The sequence below is a fragment of the Hyalella azteca genome, unplaced genomic scaffold (assembly GCF_000764305.2).
Source record: "Hyalella azteca isolate HAZT.00-mixed unplaced genomic scaffold, Hazt_2.0.2 contig9536, whole genome shotgun sequence".
NCBI classification, from domain to species: domain Eukaryota; kingdom Metazoa; phylum Arthropoda; class Malacostraca; order Amphipoda; family Hyalellidae; genus Hyalella; species Hyalella azteca.
The window spans coordinates 131,933-152,124 of NW_025939605.1; the positions used below are offsets into that span (position 1 = coordinate 131,933).

A 20,192-nucleotide genomic window follows, 5' to 3' on the forward strand; every position below is an offset into this window, starting at 1 on the left:
TTTCACGCATTCAACACGTATATGGTCACACAAACACACAACAAAACTCCAGATTTCCCGTAGTCAACTAAATATCAATGGTCAGTGAGAGCTTACTATAGGAAAGCAGGTAAAATTTATATCAATATAGCCATCGCCATGACGCGATTAAAAAAGCAATTTAAATCTATCACTTTTGGGATCCACGAAAGTTGCAGAAGGATTGACCAATTATTAGCAAACCTGCTTATTCCAGCTGCTGAAAACAAAACATGCATTGAGAAACGCTTAAGAACGCGCAAAGTTGGGATCCACGAAAATTGCAGAAAGATTGGCCAACTATATTAGCAAACCTACTCATTCCAGCAACTAAAAACAAAACGTGCATTGAGGAACCCACAAGAACGCGCAAAGATTTGCGGGGTGAGGTACCTTAAGGGTGCTAAGCACACGTATTAGCCGTTCATGCTACACCACATGCGGCATTATAGGTTATAGAAGCAATTCAAAGAATTTCTGTTGCAGACAATTGCTGCCTCCAGACGTTGCTTACAGACTAGAGTTGCGAGCAGCTCAACATCGCCTCCAACCTCACTGAGAGAAATGGGCGGGTCTGGATGACCCACATTGATGAGTCAACCGCGTCCGAAAATCGATGCACTTTTTTGACTCACTTGCCCCATTTGTGGGTCATACTGACCCATTAAATTTCAAGCATGACTCACTTGGGGGCGTTAAATCACTCTGACGCCCAGATGCTAACTACGTATCCATGCTACGGGTGGCGTCATAAGGGATTTGACGTCACAAGTGAGTCATGCCTGGAATTTATTGGGTCAGTATGACCCACAAATGGGACAAGTGAGTCAAAAAAGTGCATCGATTTTCGGACGCGGTTGACTCATCAAAGTGGGTCATCAAGACCCGCCCATTTCTCTCAGTGCTGACTGTTTATTCAACCCGAAGTTGTGTTCAACCGATAAACATGAAAACAAAGCGTGCTTTACACTTTAAAGGTTTAGCCAATTTCGCACTGTGTCAAAGTCGGAAGCAAAACCTAATAGCAAACCGCTGCTCGAGATTATTGTCAATCATTGCCAGAGACAGCAGAGACATTAATTCTCTAAACTAATAACTACTGAGGATCAAAATGTCGTCAGTATGAAATTCTAATTCTCACACACATGCTTGGATGCCTCCCATCAACACGTAGACACTAGACTGCCAGTTTCATCACTTACGAGACTAGGCGGTAGACACGTAGACACTAGGCTGCCAGGCTCATCACGTATGAGACTAGGTGGTAGACACGTAGACACTATGCTGCCAGTCTCATCACTTATGAGACTAGGTGGTAGACACGTAGACACTAGGCTGCCAGTCTCATCACTTATGAGACTAGGTGGTAGACAAGTAGACACTAGGCTGCCAGTCTCATCACTTATGAGACTAGGTGGTAGACACGTAGACACTAGGCTGCCAGTCTCATCACTTATGAGACTAGGTGGTAGACACGTAGACACTAGGCGGCCAGTCTCATCACTTATGAGACTAGGCGGTAAACACGTAGAAACTAGGCGGCCAGTCTCATCACTTATGAGACTAGGCAGTAGACAAGTAGACACTAGGCGGCCAGTCTCATCACTTATGAGACTAGGCGGTAGACACGTAGACACTAGGCGGCCAGTCTCATCACTTGTGGGACTAGGCGGTAGGCACGTAGACACTAGGCTCCAGTCTCATCACTTATGAGGCTAGGCGGTAAACACGTAGACACTAGACTGCCTGTCTCATCACATATGAGACTAGGCGGTAGACACGTAGACACTAGGCGGGCAGTCTCATCACTTATGAGACTAGGCGGTAGACACGTAGACACTAGGCACTAGCTAAAACCATTGTAACAGTAAACCCCGCTTTGAACGTCTTCGCCGCTGCAGTGCCTCGGAGAGTGATAGTTAGGGGTTGATTCAAGGGGTCGAGCTGAAAATTAAAACCATATTAGGAGGCAATTCTAACACTGTCGCTCAGAGTGAATTTACATGTTCTAGTGACTTATTTTCTCAAGACCAATATAGCGAAGACATTTTTTCGAATTAATTCTTATGAAAAATGAATGTGATTTGATTTGGAACGGTAATGCAAGTTGAAAAATAGAGGAGGCAGCTGGTGACAAAGAACAGATTGTTAGATAAAAAATATGTATAAGCTAATGCAGCCCTGCAATACGTATGTGCAGGTGGCAGGGAACTAAGGATAATAAGTTTTAAATGCGATGATCGAATAGATAACCTATCAAAATTTTTGGCAATTATGCTTGAAATTAGAGTGATTGTTTAGCTGGGACCAATGTTGAGTAATTACACAGAGAGATCGTGATTAAATGCGATAGCAAATAACTTTCACATAAGTCTTTATTGAATTTATAATTAAATAGAATGTTTGAATAAATCAATCGTAATATAAAGAGAGGATAAAGAGCTTCCTATCACTGACCCATCCATTAGCAGCAGTGCACAAATCAAGTATGTTTGAACTGCCGGACGTTTCAAGGCCCAGCGTGTAGCCGTCGCAGGACCCGTCAGCGCCAGAAAAATAACCAAAATAGCCTAAGCCCAGTGTAGTCGGTGTCGTGAAGGTGACGTTGCAGTTGTAGGTTGGGCCGTCGGGGAAAGCCTTACATCCAAACCCGGGATGTGAGTACACCAAAATTTGATCTCCTTCATTTTGAGGCGAGAGTTGGATGGTTTTGCCACATTCGTTCACTGCAAATTGAAATTAACTTAATAATTTCGCTGCAATCGCTGCAATAAAAAATTATCAACGAAGTAAGAGGTCGAAATCACAAGGTATGGAATGGAAATAGTTGATCATAGATGATGATGCACTGAGGCATTAATTTTTGTTTAGAATTATGATTTTACTCGAAATTTCGTATTGTCATTTTGGTTTAGATTTCAATGAAAATAAAGCGTGGAAGACCGAAGTTAGATTATTATTGAGCCGAGTAAAGCCTGAGCGAAGTAAAGCTTCGAAAGTCAGATTTCAAGACTTGAGCTTAAATTTGAGTTGAAGCAGCGAAGCCTACGAAGAAGAAGCAAAGAATTAATGTGATGACGTCCATTAGTGTTTATTCAGTTTTTATTGGTCGAAGGCGCTGATTATTTAATTCGTTAATTAGAAGAAAGTGGTGCTATAAAGTTTTTTTATGATTTATCAGTAACCGTAAACCTATAAGGTCATGTATGCATATTGATGAGTTCCTCAGGGCCCCCAAAATACGATGAATTCAAGTTTATTCACATATCCTGATATAATCTAAGATACAAAATTAAATACGTTAACCGACTATCACCGCAACACGTACATTGCAGACATGCTCGATAGGATAACTATAACAACGGACTTCACAACCTATTTAAACACGTCGCAAGTCTCCTCTATGCTGACTTTAAAAAAGTAGATGAAGAGGCTAAATTAACTTTAATGAATTCTTGATAAGGCTTAAATCTTTCATGACACTGCATGACGTATTATGATGTCTATGGCATTATTATGTATGTTATATTAAGAAGTTACCCAGATTCCATTATTCATTTTCTTGACATTTGTTTCAGTTTCCCGGTACATAAGTTAGGGTGACATTTTTTGACTACAAATGTCGGCACCAAAAAACTTTTTCAAGTTTTTTTAAATTTTGTTGTATGATCTTTATGTAGTTTTTTGGGCTGATTTTAAATATTTTGTTGGTTTTTCTCCCAACACGTAAGACTAAGTAATTTATAAATGTGATGATTACGGATTAGTTTTTGTTGTTTGAACATGAAGGCAAAGCAAACCAAATAGCAATATTTAGTTTATATATGGATAGTAGTAATACATATGTTTTTCAAAGTTATTATAAGCCTTCATAGAATGGCTTTATTTTCCATTGAAACTATTTATGATGTTTTTTGGCTGTGCTCATTAGAATTTTCCATTTTTAACATACAACAGTAGTCTGTTATCATGACATTCCATCAACCTTGGTATCAGCACTTCATTTCTCTAATATTTGTGGAAACATTCTCGTTGTTCCTCACTTACTGCTACAAGATTTTCTGGAAATTAGTCCACATGTGAGTGAAGAGATTGGACTCATGACTCATTGTAGCCAACATTTTGTAATTTTGCAACAATTCAGCAACAAGGAGGTGGACTTTTTTGTTTTCGTGGAAGCCTGTCACAACTAGCTTAAATGAATTCCAGCTAGCTTTTCTTCCTTTTCCATTCAATAACGAAAGATTCATCTTGTAGAAGTTTTCTTATGTATGACCAAACAAAGACTCTCTCTTTCAGCTTGGCATTGGTTAGACCGGAAAATTTTTCTCGGAGATACTTCGAACATTTTACTTTTTATTTAATGTTTTCCAAAACTGTACCACAAGCCCCAATTTCGCATGAAGTATTAGAGGTAAGACCTCTTTGAGATCGACTAAACTTGATCGACTAAACTTTGTCTTTGAATATTTTCAACTCTGGGAATATGAGCCGTTCTGAATGGACACGTCTGCCTGACATAGATTGTCTTCTGCCACGGCTCCCATTCACAGAGTGCAAAATAACAAAATTCTGTTAAGCCCACTAGTTACACATGCGATATTTTTTTCACCCCTACCCTGTGCAATTAATACTTTTAATCGCTAAGTGAATAGCTAAGATCTTATGATGGCAATTATGTAATTTTTACGGTCACCGAAGTTTAGTTGAACAACGGAACATTCTTGAATGACACTTCATTCTAAATTTCGCAGCAATAATAACATATTAGCAACCACATCCGGTTATTTTTTTCTCTTCGTTATGTAAACAAATCATGTGCTCTGGTGCTCACGTATGTAATAAGTCGGACGAGTTGTGCTGATGAGGACGGGCACCCCGCATGGGACGTCGGTGACGCAAGAAGCCAGGTCCAAATAGACGGATTGAGCAGCGTTGTAACCGCCACCTTCTCGAGGAAAAAGGTAATAGTCCTCGTATATATTGAGCGCTGGAAAGAACAGAATCGACTATTAGTAATGCAATTAGAATATTCTACAACTATAGAGTGCAATTTTGTTGAGTTTTCAGAGTTTGAATTAGTTTAGATTTTTAAATTGTATGAGGAAAAATAATAATCCATTTGTCAATAAATTTGAAAATTTCGTGCGTCAGGATAATCAGTGCCACTCATAAGGCGGTAACAGAAAACGTTCATCGAAATAAGAAAAACGGATAAATTAAATCAAATTCAATTGTGTTGGCTATCTTGAGGCTGGCAGCTTCCATCAATAAATCATTTACATAATGCCTATGTCAAATTAGTATTTGCATTCGCAACAGTTCCGATGTCACCATTTTCCCTGGGCAAGAGTGTAGATCAGCAACATTTCATCGTGATTTCAGGGCGAGAGTATGAGCAAAGTAATTGGTCACATTTAAAACGAATTCAGCGGAAGATCTCGACAGGACAAGGAGACATTCCTGCTCCATGCGTGCCCCTTCCAGTGAGCAGTACATGGTTCAGGTACTGCTTCGAATTTGTACTGGGTTTAAAAAAACTACGCCCCCATAAGAGTAGGCGTTGTAAAGCGGTCTTGAAAGAAGGTAAGATTGTTCCTTTTAATTTGAAGCGATCAATAAGTATTTTAGACATTCTGACAACTTACCATTTACGTCAAATGATTTCAAAACTTGAGAAAAGACATCTGAGAAGAAATTCACGAGCCGGTACTGCCTGAATTCGATACCTTCGACAGTGGTGTTGATGTAGGGAGCGGTGCCTGTTGAGATATAAATTGGCAAATAACCATTTACTGTCAAGAGTGAGCAACATGTTAAATAGAAGTGTCTGTTTTAATAAAGGTGTGTAACGATTAACTATCCGGGGAAAGTGTATATTAGGAGTAAGTTTGGCATAACGCATGAGCACCAATAAGTTGTACGAATTGTTACCAGCACTATATCTAGGTCACCTGACCGCTGGTGTCACACTGTTAGAAAATCGACCGTAAAAAAAACGTTCCCACCGGCGTTACAGTGGCCGGTTACTTACCGTTAATTTAAACGGCGGGAACGTTTTCCTACACGAAAACGGTACGCCCGTTTTTGTACTTTACGGCTTCCAACAGTTTCTTTCATCCAGAATATTATAATCCGACATAGCGAGACATAAGAAGACAAAGCGAGACATAAGAAGACATAGCGAGACATAAGAAGACATAGCGAGACATAAGAAGACNATCAACTCTTGATTAATAACAGGGTATTTCTCCTCGACCTCGGTGCAAAGTATCACTGGCTAGCTCTAGTCTATAGAGTTCAGAGATCGACTGATGTCGAACCAACGCAGCTCAAAGTATTAACACTCAAAGAATAGGAGAACAAACATGAGCAACTCAACTGAATAACACACGATACCTTATCATTTGTACAAAAATCACAGCCAACAACAAAAAATAGTATAAACCAGCAAAAATAAACTGAATAAATTTAACTCTTAAGCGATGTCTGCCACTCAAGATGGCGTCTAGATATTAACTCGACCGATGACTGTGGCGCCATCTACCGCTGAAGTCCAACAAACCACGGTAAATAACCTGAATGACCGGATTACGGTAAATGAACTTCGAAAACAAACGTGTACTGCACATTTTTCACCCGTTTTTTCTAACAGTGCACCTGCTCGCTGCTAACTGCATGGAAAGACCTGGAAGCTATGTATTTAGCGCGCAGTGATAGTGAATTGTGCGGATCGAACTCGCTTCTAACTAGATTTAGTATGCAAAGTCTGGGTATGATTGTTTAGCAGTAATATTTATACAAGTGATAGTCACGTCAGATGTGTTTTTTCTATGACGCTTGCATAAGAAATGATTAAGTATAATGTCTTAAAGGTTTTCGGTTCGAATTAATGTCTATATAATATAATACTAAGGAATGAAAAAGTTGAACTAAAAAATAGTAATTATTTAAAGTTTGATACTGTGAGGTTTTACGACAGGAATCGATCAAATATACAAGTAGATACAAAGAGAGGTTGGCTGCAACCGCAGGTAAAGTTGTTGGTCAGCAGTTTTTCATATACATAGGGCCAAAAACCGTTGAATCCTAAAAAAATTCTAAACCGTTGTGCACCAATGGATCACCAGGGTAACCCCGACGTCTATGGGATTACTATACTATATACTATTATAACTTGCCTTAATAGAAGAAGAATATCCTACTAAGAACGTATAAAGGCCCTGAAATAATCACCATTAATCACCATAGCGGTAGTTTAGCGCATCGCATAGACTACGCTCATATAAATGCGCACACCTACACTTACTCCCTACAATACATCATGAGACACATCTGTAAGGACACGCACATTCACCCCCTCATGTGGATATTATGTAAACCTGAACTCATACCGGTTCCGAGTTACCGGCCTTTATTTTTCCTAAACTTAATCATAAACTCCGAAACTCCACAAATGCGAGCTTTCACGCTGAACTCTTTTAACTATTTTAAGACCCCCTCCGCACTCAATGTTGACAGGTCTGCTTAGGACCATGTGGCGAGTGTCAGGGTGCTATTACACGGGTCTACAGCCCGACGCAAAAAGTTAGCCCCACCCCTTTAAAACATCATAACACATCGAGTTTTGCGAGTTTTAGTGTGCAAATGGTGGCAAATGAATCGTCTTGGTCCCAGTAATCAAAATACAATAGTGAAAATGTAATTAGTATCGGAGAAAATGAAAAACACATGTTTTTGCACCGACGCAAAAGGTTAGCCCCACTTTGTACACTTTGATATTTTAGGCAAAACAAAACATACGTCAGCTGCAAAGCGAAAGGTTATTTACCGATATGCTCCCTTTGGCTTTGTAGACATCCAAGCAGAGCTTTTTCATTCCCTGCGACAATCTATGGTCATGGAGGTAGTTGAAGTCCAGATTGGACCAGGCGGCTTGAATGGCCAACTCGAGTTCTTCGTGTCATACTGCTTCCCGCAGGCGTAGACGATCCCAGCCATGTAGCCCCAGACGTTCTCAATGGTATTCAGATGTCGGGTCTTGGCTGGCCAGTCCATAACCCGGATTTTAGCACGCTTGAAGAAGGCCTTGGTCGTGCACGCCGTATGGATTGAGACATTATCTTGTTGGAAGATGGCGCCGTTTGCATGAAAGGCCCCCCACACCATTACACTGCCCCCGCCATTTTGGCGGCTAAAAGCTGCCTTTGGATCATTCCTGCGGCAATGCCAGTAGTACTTCAGACCAGCTGGGTCATCCAAATTCCATTTCTTCTCATCAGAGAAGATGGGTTTGGCCCAGATGTCATCACGAGTACTTGCATACTTTGTGACCCAGGCGACCCTGGCATGCTTGTGAGCCTCGGTCAATTGTGGGGCCTTGTTCATCTTCACGTATTGGAAGATGCCGGAGGACGCGAGGGTGCGAGAGAAGCTGGACTTGGAGACATTGAGCTCGAACTTTTGGACTAGTTTGGGCGCGCTCAAGTCGCCGGGGGCCGCAACTCGGAAGAGGCGACGCGTGTCACGGGCCGACATCTTCTTGGGGCGGCCATTGGTGTACCGCTTTCCGTAGTTCACGGGGTCCTTGAGATAGTTGGAGATGGCTTTGCGGCTACACCCCATTTGTGCCCCCATTTGACGCAGACTAGGACGCTTGCTTGAATGGCACCATCAGGGCTTGAATGGCACCTTTCTGAAACTCAGTTAGAGGCATTTCCCGCGCTCATTTCTTGCCTAGGTGAGCATAAGATCCGTGCACAACTACTACGCTATGAACACATCCTTTGCAGCGAGTCTACGCTGCGTCCTGTCCGCAAGAGCGCCAAAGTTGCAAAGTGGGGCTAACCTTTTGCGTCGGTGCAAAAACACGTACCGCTTAATTTTTCCGCCAATAATTAACTTTTTCACCAAATTTCACCTGCTATAGATTGCAGAGCGCAAGACAAATCGTCTGCCATTGGCACCAGTGGCACTTTGCTGAGCCAGGCGTGGCCACTTTTAAAATGAAGTCGATAAAAACTTTAAATTTAGTTTCTGATCCGATGCGTATGTATTTACTGACATAGTTCCACACAATCACCATCCTAAGGGCTGCGTACGTAATCTACCATTATAGTACAAGTAACAATGTCAGACATGTAGCAGGCACAAATTTTCAGAGTACCATACACATACCTCGTGAGAAATAGAGTTGAAGAAACTCCCTGCCTGCAAGATTCGAACTCCGGTCTCCCCCACGCGAAGCAAAGCCTTTACCGTTGAGCTATAGGAGAGGACTAGGCACTAAAGTAATTTTAAAATATTTGACTGAAGTATTGCAAGTATTAATTTAATCAAATGGCAGAAGTTAGTGCTGCCATCGTGATGACTAGATCGTTTCATCAACAATTTTATTTGAACATGATGCTAGATTCGAGTAAACAGCCACTGAAACAAAATTCGTTTATTCATAGCGAACAATGGTTCAGCTCAGAGTAAAGGCTACGGAAAAATGCATAATAAGCATCGAAGTTTCATAGTGTGAACATTGCACTAATATTGACAGCGGTTTGATTCGAAATATTTTCACCAAGAATATTCTTGCGTGAAATAAGGAATTGATATCACTCGATGATTTTAAATGTCAGGCGTGGATTACCTGCACCACTTCGAGTCACTATTTTCTCTAGCCTAATCTTTAATCTTATGCGTCCAAAAGATACCGGAACCACTCAAGTAGATATTTAGACTTAAAATCGAAATAATTATCTGCCTTTATGAGCTAATTTCCCTAAATAATTAAATTCCACTATGGAAGTAAGCGATAGAAAGCAGAATTTGTATTCGTATCCCTCTGTGTATAAATGATACCTTTTTGACAAGCAAATTACCCGGAAAGCACACATTTCAAGCAAGACATGGTAAAGATTAGTAGGAAGCTTAACGCCGACTCCCGTAAACCCAACTCGTGTGAACGTGTGCTTACTGCTTACTCGACTTGCTCGCTGCACTTGAGAGCCGCAGAGCCGCTGCGCTAGAGATGCCTTGCCTCTACAGACTACGTCGACGTGGCTTTAGAGTTTAAATTAATGGGGCAATTTAAGAATATCGTCAATATTATATGACACACTTAATCGATCCTAGAATTTATACTTTATGATACAATAATTAGTCTGAATTAATCGCAATATTTCCAACACAGCCAGTTGGTGCATTCGTAAAATTCGAAATAAATTAACTCAATATCTCATGTGAACATAATAATTGGATTCACCGTCATCTTTTGAGAAACTGTATTTTTTGCGACAAAAATTTTTCACTGTTCCTCGTACAATTTATATCAGGAGCAATCTGATACATGCCTAGTGGCTTCACTTTGATTTGAAAATTTGTGAACACCTTACTTCTAACTGTCAGTTTTACTCGTGCCCACCGAATTCACGCTAAATTTTTGCTAAATTTTCTTTCCAGAACTTAATCTTAGAAGCCAAGCACACAGAACGAAGTCATGGTTTCGTCTTGATCTCGAATGACCCACAACCCTCTAACACCTTTCTTTCTACGTTGGATAAATTACAAATTACAGTGACTAGTGCCATCGTGCACTGTGCAGCTTGGGCAAACGGTTATCGGTGGTTCACAAGAGATTTGTCTGCAATGTGCCATAGATGTTTCAGACCCTATAAATCATTCATGATTCATCGATGACTCCCACCTATACTCGCCACCTTTTCGATTTATAGGTGTTTTATTGTCGATTTTCGGCAGATCTGGCCACCCACTGTTACGCCACCAATAATCTACTATCGCCACCTATAATCATCGGTGCGCCACCCTTAATTTTTATTTGGGAAGTATTGGCAGTGAGGGCTACAGTAACCGTAATGTGCCCATCTGTGCCGCTCTGTATAGCGCTAGGGGCAAATATTTCTAATGTTATGAACTATGTCTTGTCCCATCGACGCCAGTTCAAAGAACGTCAAGAGGTGTTCGAATGATATTGAACTGTTCTTATAGATACTTAAAATGTATGAGCTACGGTATATGCGTCGCGATGAATATTCAAGCAGAAACTAATGGAGTAAGTAGTGTTTTGAAACTTGAACGATACCTTATTAGGTCTCATGCAAACTCTACGCTGATCTACATAGTTTTTCACCTCCTCAGCAGGTTCCATTGCCTGCTTCATCAAACGCTTCCTCAATCTCGTCATTACCGTAACGTCCAAATTCCACCATGTTAACAGACCTCGCTCGACGGCTTCGAACGAGGTCTGTACGACGAACTAGCATTTGCGGAGCGAAAATACTGTTTATCAAATACTATCCTCGTATATAAGCTTTCAGCCTGCAAAACTGGGAGTGCAACAACTTGCAGCGCCAACTCGCAGCTACGTATAATACTAGCCGCGTGTAAAAGTGCCTTTAGGCTCGAGATTAGTACATAATCCAGCCGCGCAAGTCCCAGCCGCGCATAATAAAGTCAATTAAACAACACTTCTGCCCTCTAACGCTAGCCTGCTAGGTGTTATATATCCACAACAAGTTACGCGAAATCCTTCTGAGTACTGATGGATGTAGTCAGATGATGATGAAGGTATTGGATTTGGTTGTGGAATCAGTAATAGTTCACTCATGCAACTAAAACCTTACTACATTTATTTATTTCATGGTTACCTCGATCGCTGACTAGCTTGACATTAAAGCAAATTCTCTGCTTAACAAATGAAATCCTAATTTTACGTTCACCTATACTTTCAATCAAACTTGTAACGTGTAACATGATTTTATGTGATACTGGTCAAGTGAACTACGAATTTCGCAGCTTATTTATAAGCAGCGAATGTAAGACTCATGCACATCAATGTTACAGCTTATTCTTACAAGTATCTCATGTACTCACTGAAGGGCACAGTTGCAGGCGGTCCGTAGGAAATGCTGGAATTCGCCACGTAAATGACTTTTTCGCCACCGAGGCAGGAGCAGAGCTTCCTGTTGAATTGGTATGCCATGCAAGTTCCATCGAAGGCGAAGGCAGTCATATCTGGAAAAATTTAATTCGCTTAGTGGCAATTTTGTATGTGATTCACAGAAATGGGATTAATGCTTATGTGATTAATATATATCATTGAATTTGTATCTCACAAGAGCCGTAAATGTAAAAACAGATTTTGCAATCACTGCTCCTTATTACTGAGTTTACATGCTTGTTGATAGATTACCTTGTGAACTGAATTTTTAATGTCGAAAATAATTAGCTAGTCAGAGGGGGAAACAGAAATCAGATGGTAATTTTTATTATGCCTCACTCTAACCCAACTAATACTTAACATAGGTTTCTAATTAACATAACATAACATAACATAGTGATGTCGACGCTGAAGTGTAGGCCTGATGTGGCCTGTCGCCGATTCTTTCCTTTTCGTGCCTTGTTCATAGATCTAAACTCGTGTCATTTGACCGGATCTTTTCATGACTGACGATAGTTTGAAGTAGCTACTAGACTTCCACCGGGTTCGATAAGGAGCTAGGCATTTCAAATCTGAACATATATTTTTCCATAGCTTTATCTAGTCTGTTCTTGAACGCGTTCAACGCGTTCATACTTGGAGCGCCAACGATGTCATTGGGGAGGCTATTCCACATGTCGGTGATTCGAAGGGAGAAGAAATTTTGTCGCGTGGAGAAGTTGTATAGCGCAGTTTTTTTAGCTTATAGCCGTGGCCCCTGGTGTTGGTTCTTGTTTCAAATTCTAGTAACCCTTCAGGGACCTTGTATAGACCATGAGTATACATGTATACTTCAATGAGGTCCCCACGAAGACGTCGATAACTGGGGTTGGAAGCTTCATAATCTTCAATCTTTCTTCGTAGGACTTGCCCTTCAAGCCTGGAATTATCCTTGTTGCACGTCTTTGAACATTCTCTATTAAATTTCTGTCCTTTTCAAATCTCGGTGACCACACAACGTTTCCAAACTCTAGACTCGGGCGTACGACGGCAACAAACAACTGCTTCATCGTTTCTGCATCTAGGAACTCGTATGAGCGTCTGACTAGTCCAAGAAGTTTGTTGGATGTGTTAGCTTGCGTTTCGACATGCTTAGAAAATTTCAGCTCCTTGTTGACATAAACTCCGAGATCATTTTCCACACTAGACTTTTCAATCATTACTCTCTCGTTGCAACCATGTCTTCTCATACTGTAATCTTGCTGTTCATTGTTCTTCCCGAGGTGAAGTACTTTACACTTGTCAGCATTAGAGCGCAGCTGCCACGTATCAGCCCAGTTAACTAAGCTGTCAAGATCATCGTGCAATTGCGCTTTATTTGACGCATTCTTCACAGAACTATAAACTTTTATGTCGTCGGCATACATGGAGCACTCGCTGGACACTACTTCTGGCAGATCATTTATAAAAGCAACGAACAAAATAGGCCCCAGGACGCTTCCTTGTGGCACGCCACTGCGCACTGATGCCCAGTCTGACACGGTTCCGTTAATACTGACACGTTGAACTTGCTGGGCCCCAAATGAGGTTCTAACACACAGAGCTACACCTCTACTGCACTGCTCTTCATTTAAGTTATGAAAACAATCAAAACCTGGCAGTTGAAATTCAACAGGTACAATTTTCCCCCCGTGATTTTTAGGGAGTGTTTCTGTAATACAAATAATGTCTATACACTCGTTTGCGATCACAGCTAACAGTTCACTTTTCTTGTTCAAAACGGAATCCGAGTTCGTGTAAAAACATTTTAAAACTTTTTGTCTACTTTCACTTTGATGTATGCGGTTACTTCCTACATTATTTACAGGCCTTGATCTACGGACATCATTCCTACTAATTACTTGTCCTCCATCTCCTCCGACTGTCCGTGAGTAGCCGGTGTTGTCTTGGCAGCTTGGAAGTGATTGACCTGATTTTCCGTGCCTTTCCGCCTGATTCTCTCCTGCCACTTCTTGCGAAAAACCGCCCTTTCCAAGTGGGTGGAATCTTTCTTTACAAAAACTGACTTGTAATCAGCGGATTCTCCAAGCTTTCTCGCTGTTTTCAGCACGCTCCAGACCTGAGCAGAATCCTTTACAGTCACCAGCAAAGGTCTGAAGGTGTTGCCAGCAGCATCCTTCGAGCGTAGCCTCTTGCAAGATATAACATCAATTGATGTGTTGAGTACCTTGCTGCAACAGTCTACAACAAAGGCCGAGTCATCCATCACTCGGTCCTTCGCATCAGATGCGTTACTTTCAGGAATCCCAAACCAGACCAGGTTGGCCTTCCTACGTTCTCTATCAAGCAATTCACGTGGGCTTTCATCAGCGACTTCAGATAAATCAGCTGTCTTTTCTTTACTTCCATTTATTCCGTATTTTTCAACTGAGCCTTCACTTCAGTCAGCTCATTGCATAGCGAGCTCAGTTTATCACTCAGCGAGCGCTCCATCTCACTCAAGGAGTTTACTACATCATTCAACAATTTCGAATCATTGCAGTGCTCTTCCACCGACTCCTCTCTTTTTCGAGCACCAAGAGTTGGTTTTTCGCAATCACGGCAAAACCAATGGAGCAATTTAGATTTCTGGAGAAATGTGTGCTCCTTAGAGCTCAACTTCGAACAGCTGATGCAAATGAGATCTTCGCATAGTTCACAGGTGACCATCTGGACTTCGCTCAAAGAGATCTCTTTGCAGTACTTGCAAACTTTCATCTCTGGCTGGGCTGATTTGGTTTTATTTTGTGTTCTAGAGGCCGTAGACGGCTTTTGTCTAGAGGCCGTAGAGGGCTTTTCGACTATCTTTTTTATTTTCTGTCCAGCCATAATTAAATTATTAAATGCACGAACTAGTTCTCTTGAACGGAGAAAAGGACTGAGAAAAATACAGAAAATGACGGAGAAACATACAAAACTGAGTTGAGTTGAGTATAGTAAAGTTCCCTCGAAAATTCCGGCTTGAGGAACAGCTGAGCTGCAGCTGCCGAGGGAAATGCAAGAGCTAGACAAACACAAGTTAAAAACCAAAATCAAGTTGAGTAAAAAGTGTACAAATTGTTATATTGTTCAAAATTGTTACAGACTTGAGAGCAAGCGGCTTTCAGAGAGCGGCGATCACAGCGGCTAGGAAGAGGTAGGCGCGAGAACAAAGGCTTATTGTCCCGCGTGGGCCAGGGCGCGGGCGTTACCCTCGCGCGGCAACCCTCACTGACTCTACAAGTCCGCGTTATTTAAAAATAAAAACACTTTCACTTGTTTGGCTTGTTCATTCTATTTGCACTCACTTTTACTGACTTCACTGAACTGAACTGAAATTCGGTTATCCTCTGGCACGGATCATAAAAAAATGCGAAAAGAGTTCCGAAAACGGCGCAGTAAAAAGTTAAAAATTTAGAAATTTGGGACCACGAGCACGAGCGTCCGCTCTCGACCACGGTTTAACGGAGACCCACTCCGTTAAACTCCGTTAATTTTTTTAAAGTACAGCATAAATTTCCCCCAATTGAAGGCAACTTTGGCACAACCACTTGAAAGCACGTCATAATAAATTTGCAAAACAATGGAGAGATATTAGCACGGTTATGATATAAGAATACATAGTTTGTTTACACATTAAGATACATTGACAAATAATATATTAAATGCTTTTTGATATGGAGCTGATTACATTATGACAGGTCCCTAAATTTGAGCCAATCAGACCCTAGCTGATCGTACCTTCCATAAATAACATTTAGTTTCGTCAAAGTCGACTGATAATTGCAACCGAACGCAAAAAAATTCATAATTAGGCTTGATTCACACCATACTGCGTGCCCTCGCCAGTCACGGTCCAGTCAAATATTATTAAATACCTTTCAATAGAAGCATGCAAGTCAGCCGTGCAAAGCACTTGTCATGCCAAGCACGGTCAAGCCACGATCAAGGCAAAAGATATTTAGACCGGGACGTCACTGGCAAGGAACGAAATGAACTGAAAAAACGAAAATGATACAAAAGAGATTGATGTGAGGACTACGAAAGGGACTGAAGTGTGGACTGCGAAAGGGACTGAAGTGAGGACTACAAAAGGGACTGAAGTGAGGACTACAAAAGGGACTGAAGTGAGGACTACAAAAGGGACTGAAGTGAGGACTACAAAAGGAACTGAAGTGAGGACTACTATAGAAAGTGAAGGGACTGAAGTGTGGACTGCGAAAGGGACTGAAGTGAGAACTACGAAAGGGACTGAAATGAGGACTACTATAGAAAGTGAAGGGACTGAAGTGTGGACTGCGAAAGGGACTGAAGTGAGGACTACAAAAGGGACTGAAATGAGGACTACGAAAGGGACTGAAATGAGGACAACTATAGAGAGGGAATGGATTGAAGTGGGGACTGCGAAAGGGACTGAAGTGAGGACTATGAAAGGGATTGAAGTGAGGATTACGAATGGGACTGAAGTAGGAACTACGGAAGGGACCGAAGTAAGGACTACGAAAAGGACTGAAGGGAGGACGACCCGAGACCGGACTAAACAGGCAAATGCACCTAGCTGGGAACAGATCGAGATTGGAATGTCTGACACGTGCCAGGCAGAAAGGTGAGAATCAAGCCTAAATAAGCCCGGAAGTCGCGATTCGAAACCGCGTCGTTGTATCGGTGATACCGTAAGCCGCCGTCCTCGGTCTGGTCAGGCTTGGCCGGATCCTAGGTAAGTTCATCATGAATGCTGCTACCAATATTCGGTCCATAGATCTGAATATTTTATCATTCGGTATCGTTTGCGATAATATTTAGTATTATCCAAGTAGCGTAATCGCAATGACAAAGCACACGTTAATCAGAAGTGTCCATCGGATGTAACGCGTTATCATCCGATAAAATGAAATGCTTTCCCCCGTGATGGAATTAAAAGTAGGATTCTCACTTGCCAAAGCAGACATTCTCGCGCACTGAACCACATCCGAAGCTGCGATGTTATTGGACGCAGTCGTTGCGAAGGCCAAATCGTTCGCCGAGATCGTGAGGCGTCGGTACGTCTGACGGAAGGACAAACGTTAGAGTCGGTACGTTTGAAGAAATATAACACACGTTAGCGTCGGTACGTCTGAAAGGAGGACACACGTTAGCGTCGGTACGTCTGAAGGAAGGACAAACGTTTGAGTCGGTAGGTCGGAAGGAAGGACACACGTTAGTGTCGGTATGCCTGAAGTAAGGACACACGTTAGTGGCGGTACGTCTGACGGAAGGATACACGTTAGCGTCGGTACGTCTGAAGAAATAACACACGTTAACGTCAGTACGTCGGTAGGAAGGACACAAGTTAGAGTCTGTATGTCTGAATGGACACACGTTAGCGTCGGTACGTCTGAAGGAAGGACACACATTAGCGTCGGTACGTCTGAAGGAAGGACACAGTTTAGCGTCGGTACGTCTGAGAGAAGGACACACGTTAGCGTCGGTACGTCTGAAGGAAGGACACAGTTTAGTGTCTGTACGTCTGAGAGAAGGACACACGTTAGCGTCTGTACGCCTGAAGGAAGGACACACTTTAGCGTCAGTAAGTCAGACATATGGTCACGTTTTCATCGATAATATAAAGGAAGGACTCGCATTGCCCCACATGTTAATCATTTACCAAGCTTCTTTAAATATGCAAATCAGCGAGTAATTCATGCATTAGCTGAAAATACGAGTATTAACTCTACTCAAATAAAATTACATTCAATAAACCGGCATGAAAAAAGTGAAAACAGGTAAATGACCCGAAAAATAATTCACAATGCCAAGGAGTATTATACAACAATTCGTGGAACAAAATCGGCGGGGCATAAAAATCTACGTTACAAACATGTTTCCAGCTTAATATTGAAAAATATATATTTTTCCTGAAAGAGGTATATACTTGAAAGAGGTATATACTTTCCGCCGTAATCCTGCAAATTTTTTTTTGTATTTGAAAGGCTCACCACCATCGATTTCGGCCCTCGCATCGTCAGGGTCCTGAAGCGCACGGAAGTGGTGGTTGCCCGACAGCCCTGCAGTCCAGACGAGCGTGAAGCCACGTTTACCTGCGGGTGAACATGGGTAGATTACTAGAAATGTTGAAGGTTAATAATTACGGATAAATTCGTATCTGTAATTGATGAAATGTTCAGCTTGTTTGTTCGTGGTTTTCTATAAGGCTCTGTGCGAAAGTACGTGGATCACAGTTAGAGAATTAAATTAGACTTTGTTGAAATAGCGATGCACTTCTGTGTGCGTTTGATTCAGTATGGGTTACCCTAACACAATTTGGCCCGGCCAAAGAGCACAGACGTGTTACGCTTCTGAGGTGCAATTAATCGATTCGATGTTGCTGAATGGGAAGGATTAAAAATAATTTTGTGAACCTGATCCTAAATAATTTCCAATCAAATGATCGGATAGATCATGATAACTGTATTCGATTAATGATTAATTAATTTAACACATAAAATTAATTAAAATGGAACCTTTCAGTTCCATTTTTAATTGACCTAAACCAAAAATTATCTCAGTTCACAAGTAGAACGAACGAAAACGTCCTGGAAAACTATACAATTGTTCAAACTTTGTCGATAACTTTGCTTATAGACTATATACCAGATTATAAAATGTAATAAACAAATACCTATGAGGTAAATGCCTTCATTTTCTACTCTAACATTAGGGAAACATGCATTGTTAAAAAATAAAAGATGCGTGCATTTTGGGTCTAAAGAAACTTGGAGCCTAGCTGTAACATTTTTTGCACGAAAGTTAACTTAATAAAACATAACCGCACCACACGGATCATGGACAAATGATAATCTAATGAGGAAACAACATATTGTAGCAGCTCACGGTACTCACGCTGTCGGGATACAATGCCATGGAGAGTCCAACGCACAGCGCCTGCAACACAGAACAAGGTAAACTGAAACGATATAAACAGCATCAGGCAAAATAATCAATGTAAATAACAGGACATATGGCATTAAGATAAGAAATAATAACAACTATCTTCGGATATATTCAGAATTGGGTTGCTGCCGTCGATGTTGATCTAATCATGAGACTTACAAGAAGATACGTAGCACTTTTGGTGCAAAAAGAAGCAGTAACCGTGCAATGAAAGTGTGAGGTCATTTTGTGTGACTGGCAAATGGTACATGCGAATCTCAATAAATTTTCAGCGCTATTAAATTAACTCACATTAGCGATCATTATTAATGAAGGGAACTTTTGAGAAATTTATGCGTACTAAAACATGCACGTTGTGCCTTCTTAAAAAATATTTTAGTCGTTGGCAACTGAGTGAGTTTCAAGAATTTCAATTCATTGCAATTGATTTGCAATTTGATAATAATTGAGGATCTCGCCGCTGATAATATCAGGTAATTATCCTAAATAACAATTTAAAAAATGAGGTTCGTCCATGCACAATTGTCAAAAAGTGCATTTAGTTAGCTCTTATAAAATCAAATATTTAGGAATTAACACTCGCAAAGCCGGTCTGTGTAAAACAAATTTCATTGGTAAAAAATGAACTCTCATTGACAATCTATTAAAAAAGGCTTCAAACATATTTGATATCTGGTATTTAATGCCGACTGGTTTTAAATTTGAGGCACGTAACCTGTGAACATTTGAACGCGGTCATACAATATGTTATGTACACTATTGCATTAAATATAAATAATCAAAAATGAAGCATGCACCGAGAATCAAATAAGTGTTTGCAAGTCATTCAATTGCCACGCAGCAAAATAGCTAAGTTTACCACTCCGTATATCTTGATGATATGTCTCATGAACAAACATAAGTTGACGTCAGTCTCACCGAAGCGAAGAGGCCAGTGAGGATGTTCTTTATGCGAAGCTCCTTCATCATTTTGACGTTAAGGTTTCTTTTCACTTTCAACAACTTTCAAACAATGATAATGGTCACTGTAAAAAAATTCATAAGGTTTTGTATTATACGTTATTTTACCGCAGTTTACCTACACACACAATCCTTACTACCGTTATACCAGTAAAGTACGACAACCATAATAGAAGAATAGCATCATCCACAACGTTCTATTAGCTAACAAAATTTTAAGACATCAAAGGTCTGAACTGGATTTACATATTTGATGTAATAAGATGTGGTGTCTTCAAAATTATAGGATACTTCTGGTATTTAAGAACAATAAGAAATGTTGACGAAGCTCGTCGAG

At 40.9% G+C, this 20,192-nt stretch overlaps 1 protein-coding gene across 1 annotated transcript; it reads right to left on the minus strand.

Moving 5' to 3' along the window:
* Positions 1-888: 888 nt before the first annotated feature.
* On the minus strand, positions 889-19,922 carry LOC108665400. Its single transcript, XM_018152150.2, has 9 exons — positions 19,814-19,922; positions 18,845-18,886; positions 17,941-18,042; positions 16,899-17,010; positions 11,902-12,042; positions 5,667-5,780; positions 4,853-5,008; positions 2,476-2,744; positions 889-1,962 (listed from the first exon to the last, which is right to left on the minus strand). The coding sequence occupies exons 1-9, from the start codon at positions 19,862-19,864 to the stop codon at positions 1,858-1,860; spliced, it is 1,092 nt and encodes a 363-aa protein (XP_018007639.1). The 5' UTR covers positions 19,865-19,922; the 3' UTR covers positions 889-1,857.
* Between the last annotated feature and the right edge of the window lie 270 nt (positions 19,923-20,192).